This window comes from Armigeres subalbatus, chromosome 2 (assembly GCF_024139115.2).
Source record: "Armigeres subalbatus isolate Guangzhou_Male chromosome 2, GZ_Asu_2, whole genome shotgun sequence".
Classification (NCBI taxonomy): domain Eukaryota; kingdom Metazoa; phylum Arthropoda; class Insecta; order Diptera; family Culicidae; genus Armigeres; species Armigeres subalbatus.
The window spans coordinates 456,201,597-456,209,862 of NC_085140.1; the positions used below are offsets into that span (position 1 = coordinate 456,201,597).

The window sequence follows — 8,266 nt, forward strand, 5'->3', positions numbered from 1 at the left end:
GCGTCGATCAGGTCAGCGATTTGGGCGTTCTTCTGGACGCAGGACTTACATTCAATCAGCACATTTCTTCCATTATATCCAAAGCTTCACGTCAATTGGGATTCATCACGAAAGTGTCCCGTGATTTCACCGACCCTCATTGCCTCAAAGCACTTTATTGTGCATTAGTACGACCAATACTGGAAAACTCAGCTGTTGTGTGGACTCCTTACCATCTATTGTGGATTGCCAGAATTGAAAGCGTTCAACGAAGATTCATCCGCATTGCGCTAAGAGATCTACCATGGAGAGATTCGCTAAATCTTCCTCCGTACGTAGAGCGTTGTCGGCTTCTGGGACTCGATACGCTGCTTCGACGCCGAAAGATTCAGCAGGCTTCACTAGTTGCTAAAATATTAATAGGTGAGATTGATGCTTCTGAACTCCTGTCCCGCATCGAATTCCGTACCATTGGTAGACAACTGCGATCTTCGTCTTTGCTGATGACCAGATTCCATCGAACGACATATGGATTCCACGAACCGCTTACATCGTGTGTTCGAATTTTCTCTTCAGTAGACGATCTCTTCGATTTTGGGGAAAATAGTAGATTGTTCATTAGTAGGGTAGAAAGGTCCGGAAGACTAAATTAGTTATCTAAGACATTCATGTAGACTGCTGTCAGATGAATTAAATAAATAATAATAATAATAATAATAAAGTATTGTGGCAGGGTTCGTTTTGGTAAACGGTATGCCGTGTATAGCGTGTAGTTTAATCAATTCAAAACATAATTGAACGAACACTAATTATTTTAATTACCGACCGCACTAAGCAGAACAAAATTGTCGATGACCAGCCGATCTCTCTGCTAACCGCACAAAGCAGAAAAACTTTTTCGATGACCGGCCGATCGTTCTGCTTACTGACGCGAACTGAATCTTCACTTTCTTATTAATTTACTCACCCGCACACAGCAGAACAACATTTCGATGATCGGGCGATCGTTCTGCTAACCGCACAAAGCACTAACAAATTATGTGATGACCGGCCGACCGTTCTGCCTACTAAATAAATCACGACTGTACGTGACCTATGAATGCAGTACATTTAAAAAAAATTATACTGCAACAAAAAACATGATCTACTTTTTTTCACCCAATTCCGACAGAAAATTTTATACTCCTAAATAAACGTCTCTGAGGCATGTTTTAAAGTACAGCATTGCGATTAATTAAATCTATTCACACATCGACCGCAGAAGCAGATCAAAAGCTTCTGATTCTCGCGAACAATCTGCATATCTAATAAAAAGCACTCTGATCTATTTTCTTACCAACCTAATAGGTACTAGCATTTCTACCACTCTTCAATGAATCAGCTATGTTTTAGGCTTAAATGTATTTTCTACTAATAAAATGGAAAGCGAGGTAGATAGTTGACAAAAGAGATATATTTGATCAAATAACCGTTTCAATTTTATCGGGGAAAACAAGCGTATTGCCTGACAGACGATATGCAATGCTTCTGCTAATGGAAATAATGTCCGACTCGATTCATAACTTTATCAATCAATAATGACAGAACGAAGGCGGTATTTATGATGGTATTGTAATGAATGTAATTTGGAACCTAATAGCACTCGAAAGTTGGACAAATACTCATTCATATCATTTTAAATTCAGCTAGGAGAGGTCTTGAGAGAAGTCCACCGATTATTGTGCCCGTACCAATTATATTATTTGAATTTATGATTTTCGCGAGAGTTAGAAGGAGCAGTTACGTAATATACGACATCAAATAAGGTTAATTTTATTTTAAAAAAATAGTAATTGTTGAATTTCCTTCACATTTTTATCGTATGGGTTAATCATTTTGATGAGACCCAAAAATACTAAATATTTTTTGTAGAGTTGAACAAAAACGAACAAAACGACAACTCAAGACAAAATTTTCATAACGACTTATCTGCTTTTGTAAACAAAGATTCAAACGACGATTTGACGAATCTGATAAATAGCTCTCACACGCAAACCAACACCATCAACAGGTGGCGGAAACCTTCACCTACCTATTGATGGTGTTTTTGTCTTGAATTGATGTGTGGTTTCAAGAAAAAATGTTTAAAGGAACAAAACAGCTACAGGAGCATTCTCTTTGCGAACCAGAAGATTCAACCAAACATAACATAAAAAGGGATATTTGTTATTCTCCAAAGACAAAAGCAATACGCAAGAAAAAAGTTAGAAATAATAGGAAATAATACTTAACAAACTTCCGTTTATCATCTGCACGGCTGGTATGGAACATCGGACGACGCCACCCACGCAACCAATCCAACATTCAGTTAAACGATCAGCAGGATCACCCTCAGAATCAAATTTTCAAACACCAAAGACACACACGCGCATCCGAAGAGTTGGACAAAAGCTAAAAAAAAACATTTTTTTCCACGCGAACCGCTACCGAAAAAAATTACATCGCCGGAAACGTGTCGCACTGCAAAAATCATTAGCACTTAGATCCCGGGGCCACAACCAGCCGAAATAAACAAAAAGCGCTGGATAAAATTCGTGTGGACCTTTTTCCGGATCGATGTCGAGAACCATTAACGCATAAACTATCCCAAATTTGATCAGGACGGAATATGGCCAGTATTCCGGATTCCACTGGAACCAGTTTCTGGGTCACGAAAATAGGCGATTGCCATCATGCATCATATCGATCTCAGATAAAAATATGTTGTGATTTTGAATGTATTTTTATGCACATTTGCGCAGCAATCAATCGTTCTTACTGGTCTGTCAAATCGAAATAAATTTAAACTGTGCATATTTGTAAAATTTCGTTAACTTTAATTGCGAATCGAATGTTAATTCGTTTGTTGGGATGAGCTGCAATTTGACACGCTGTTGAATTTTCAAAACTATTTGCTATAAACTACATGATTTCAAAAGTTAAGCAATTCTATGGTAGTTTTGTTCTTCTCGGTCCATATTTAGATTGATTGGGACCGGTAGACTGACGAAACGAATACTTGTTCTGGAACCAATTTCTGGAAATAAGCAAAAGCTATCATGTCCGTCAATCGATTCTAATCGGTTCGTACGAAACTACAATGTAATGTCATAACTTTTAAAATGATGATGTGCTGCATGGTGGCGTTTACCTATTTACTAAAATTGACAGTTGAAACAATACCCGGTAAGCCCATCTACCGTTTCCAATTGGTTCAAATATGGTCCAGGAAATACAAAACTAGCATGCAGAGTCATAACTCTTGTGATAATAAAGATTCATATGCTGCATGATGGAGCTTGCTTATCTACCAGAATAAACTTTTGAACCGGTACCAGGTGAACCCATCTACTGATTCCAACCGGTTCAAATGCGGTCCAGGAAGTACAAGGCTGTCATAGAATCCCATGAGTTTTGAAATCTTGAAGCACGATATTACGTCTATTTCCGTAAAGCGATCCCGAAACCGGTTTTAGTGAAACGCCCGGGATGCAGGATACAGGCCATATTTACGACCGACCAAATATCAAATTTGGCATAGTTTAGTCATAGAAGAATGCGTTCTACTAGTTAAAGGTCAAATCTTAATACTCATTTTAAATTTGGAATAACTCCGGAACTAAGTCGCCTATTCAGGAAATTAGTAAAGGTCCCAAAGCTAGAATAATTTCTTTTGATACAAGTTATAAGCAAAAATGCCAGAATAATTTTCATTTTAGTTTTCAAAAGCGAGTTGGAAACGGAAGGGTTAAGATTGGTGATATGTTGTACTATATTAGAATCAAGGTGATCTGCTCATTGGCCTTAGATTATGTCGATTAATACTATTATGATTTTTATGTATCCATATTGGCATTTTGTAGCAATACCTTATTCACAAACATTCAAATTGCATCTACTAGAGTTTTCAAGGGCACACCGCTCAAACCGGAAGCAACGCACAACTGTCATCCTTCTACTTCAGCTTTGCGTCGTCGCACCATGCGATGGATTTGAAATTCAAAAGAGAGTTATTGCAGATTTTCAACAATAATTGAAAGTAATTTTGTAGGATACAAAGCGAATTTCAACTGTTTGATTCGAATTGAATAATTAGAAAGCAAACTTTGATGGTGGGGTTGTTCTTCCAGTGTCTAGCGAAAAAGCCTCTGATGCCGTTGAAGAATTAGAAGAAAATACTTCTGTTTGCTCAATCTCTTATAAGTCGGAGTATTCAGAAATAGTAAAAGCTATGTTTAGTGACAAATCGAAGTTCAACATCATTGGAAGCGACGAAAAACTTTATACATATTTGGTGGAGTAATAACGAGTACAAGAATTATTTGATTTGGATCATTTTCCTCTCTTGTCATAAGACGACTGAATGACTCGACTGAGTCAAGTACGAGACACTGAATACGACCTTACTGTTGAGGTTGAAATACGTATCTGTCAAAATACAATTAAGTGGTGGAATTAAATGGGATTGTACAAAATCGTCTTATGACAAGTGAAGACATTCCTCTATTTCTTTCAAAATATGGTATTTTTTGGGAGTGATTTTATTTAGTGTTATAAGCCTTTGTATATCCAATATTGGATGCAAACTCTAGACAAAAATTCAACGAGAAGGGATTGGGTTTTACGGAGCGTAATGTTCCATACAAAAATATGGAATATTACGAAAAAAGAGACAAATTACATTTTTTCAAAACTAAATAAAATCACTTCCAATCCACTTTGTCCAGTTATGTACGTCATGAATAACAACCAAAAAATATCATATTTTTATAGAAATAGAGAAAAACTATCTGAATTAAGCAATTTTACGACATTTTTACACTACTCCACAAAGTTCCTAAAATAAGGAAAAGTATCCTGTATCCTGCTTAGCCCCAAAATTACTTTAAAGACAAATTTTGATAAACAATATGACATGGAACTGATTCTTATCAGCTCATTCTGTTGGTGTAATTTATGACTTCATGGGTAGAAAATAATTGAAAAGCAAGATTTGAATAATTGATACCATTTCTCTTCGCGCTGCGGCATCCATTAGCGTGCCATCGAAAGTGTAACACTAACCTTTAACAAGAAAGATTTGCAGCAGCATTAGCAAACACCACATCTCATATTCCGTTCTGCTCGAGCCGGGAATGATTGGAAGAATTTTGATGAATCGTTGTTTCCGCCCTGGGATGGTTTTATTTTTTTCCGTCCGTCCTGAATATTCTGTGCGTTGTGATTAACTACAATGTTTACTGCTCACGAAAGGCGGTGGTCGTTGAGGTGTACGGCCACCATGATGGAGATTGATTTTATCTTTCAGTGGCGTGTAAAATAAATCATTACTTTCACAGCTTGGGGTTTTACGAGGGAATTTTTATCGACTGCGATAAACCGGACTACAGCCGGAAGGAATTACTGGAATCTTGTTATGATACGAATGCGTTACAAGCTGAGATTTTCACATTTGTTTATACACGTCACGATTTTCCTCGTCGCTTACACACTTGGCAGTCTAGAGCGGTTGCCTTGAAAATTAAGTGCACCAAGCCAGGTATCGCACATAAATTTTCACCCGTTTCCCACTCGAAATCGTATGCACTAGATCTCAGATGCACCTCGTTCTCGGCAAAATCTCACTCGTGCTGCCTGCGACTAGAAAATATAGCACACTTGCACTCGCACTTGCTGATGGCCCCCCACTCCACTCCACGACCTTAGCGCCGAGGTCTCCGCGCCTCTACACGGTACGATATTTTCCACGGGTATTTAAACTGTAACAAAACATCCGCGTAAATCACCTCCCATTGGGAGAGCAAGTCATGGCCCGGCAAAACACGGATGCTTCCTGCTGTGATTAATGACTTCCAAATAAAACAAACGAACTGATATATCTTCTCGGCCAGCAGCGTCCCCTTCTGGATCCCCGAAATGCACACACTTTCACGCCAATCCACCGGACCTGACCGACCGACTACCGGACGAAGTTTGGCCTCCCGCTTCGAACGTGGTAATGTTTACGGTTTGTCTGCCACAACACTGCGGAAATTCGACGTCGTAAATCCGCACGGTGGGATTCCCTCCGAGGCACTGCGTCCAGACCAGTTCAACAGATCAGACCAGACACCTAACTCGATGCACCGCGTTTTCCCGAGGCAACAACTGTGCCAGCCAGACGCACAGGTGGCACCGATATAGAACGGCGATGGGACGCTGCACGCTGTCTCCAGTCACTCATAGAAAGTCCCGCACATTAATTGATCCTAATTGAGATGGATTTACATTGATCCGCTTGATTGGCACACAGCATCGGGAAATGGGAAATTCGATTAACTCTTCCGATATCTTCTCACTCATATGCGAAAAAAAAACGGATCGAGCACGGGATGACACGAGGGTGGTTGTACACGCGCGGGCCTTGAGAAGAGCGTTAACCGCGAAATTAGTATACGTCCTGAGCACGCGGCTTGTCCTATCTACGACCGAGGCAATTGCACATTCATCTACGCTCAGCGTTGATAATAGACTGAAATTTTCGGAAGGAACATCGCGAAAGCGTGAGCGTTCCTCGCGGTTCATAAGTCGCCGTTGCTCCCACACTTTCTCTCAACGCAAAATGTGAGTCCCACTACCTACCAGCCAGGACCCAGCATAGAAACGCGAGGACGACGCATGTAGGGAGCATTTGTTTTGCTTTCTCTCCTATTTCGAAGAAAAGTGCATCGGAGCGGTGCATATGCGACATAGAGCGAGCACGAGAGAGAGCACGCCGCGAGCAGGGGTTTTATGCTGAGCTGAACTCCACATTATTGGTGCCAGCCGAGCTACGGAGCACGAAAATATACTGCAGCGGATTCCAATAGGAACGAAGGCGTGAGCATGCGTACTTGCCGGGCTGGATTCGGTGGAAAATGGTTTGCCCTCTGGTGTTGGGATACGAAAATGTTGACTTAGGTGGTCGTCCAACGCGATTTGAAATATTTATGCAAACAATCCTTTGCATTTCAGTAGAACGGCTTTGTGTAGGTGGATTTATGAAAATTTTAAATGTGGTGGGTGCACTGGGCAGTCAGTATATAATTAATCACTAATCAGAAAAGCTTAAACATGTTAGAGATAAATGAGCTTATTAGAAGTGTTTTAAACAAATGCAAGTTGATGAGGACTTTTTACAGATGGTCAGGGAAATAGATGAGGGTGAACAATATTCCATAACTGAGTAGTTTCTGTTACAGTCCTTGAATAATAATATATGCAACTAGTTGCAAAATGATGATTGTTTTAGCATCAGTGTTGTTAGATAAGGAAAGATCCATTAATTACGTAACGCAAAAATAGGGTATTTTTAACCCCGCATCCCCCCTTTGTCACAAATTTTGATTGAAACATTTTAAAATTTTGTATGAACCGTAACACTGCTCAATCCCCCGTCCCCCTCTAAGCGTTACGTAATTTGTGAACGCTCCAAGGCTTGCCGAATTGGATAAATATTTCTTCATATCGACATTACAACCTCCACTGAACAGTTTCATGAGGCTAACACGATGATACAGTTATGTCTACACAGAAAAAATAAAGAACCTAAAAAAAAAGTTTTAAGAACTCAACTTTGAGTACGAAGTTCAAATTTTTAACTCAATATTAGGTAGTTTTCCCACTCCCTCTCATGAATGATATTATAAACAAAGAGAGCTGCATCGACTCAACGTATGCTGTTCCGTGGAAGAAGCCAAATTTGAGTTGTTTTCACCATAGTCTGGAGTGAGTGAAAATAACATAAATTTGAGTTAGTGAAACTTCATAGTGGGTGAAAATTCAACACAGGAGTAATGGCAAAGTACTCACCGGAAATTTTCGCATTTTACTTATTTTTGGCTTCTTCCATGCAAAGGCCGATTTGAGTGAAAGGAACCGTAAAGTGAGTTGTTTCGCGGTTCCGTGTAGGGGAGTCGAGAAAATTTCCATTCCGAAAATTTCTTGGACCGGGAATCGAATAAAGCCACCATCAGCATGGTCTTGCTTTGTAGCCGCGCATCTTACCGCACGACTGAGAAAGACTGGGCTTCAATATGGTAAGTCTGTATCAAAATGACTCATCAAATTTACCTCACATGATCTTTCTTGCCAATAAATCATAATTGGTGCAGAAAATAATCAGATTCCAGCTCAGATTTTATCGAGCAGCGTTCCATAGCTCGACAAACCATGGAGCGATGAATCAACCTGCCTTCTAGATGTGTGATGTCTTATGTATTAAACTATTTCATTTATCACGCGAAGAAGA

At 39.7% G+C, this 8,266-nt stretch overlaps 1 protein-coding gene across 1 annotated transcript in view; it reads right to left on the reverse strand.

Moving 5' to 3' along the window:
- Nucleotides 1–6,478, reverse strand: part of LOC134218272 (uncharacterized) — a 59,665-nt gene extending 53,187 nt beyond the window's left edge. Inside the window, exon 1 of the mRNA XM_062697203.1 lies at nt 5,062–6,478. Within this exon, the coding sequence (XP_062553187.1) occupies nt 5,062–5,104 (43 nt within the window). The 5' untranslated portion in view covers nt 5,105–6,478. The remainder of the gene's footprint in view (nt 1–5,061) is intronic.
- Between the last annotated feature and the right edge of the window lie 1,788 nt (nt 6,479–8,266).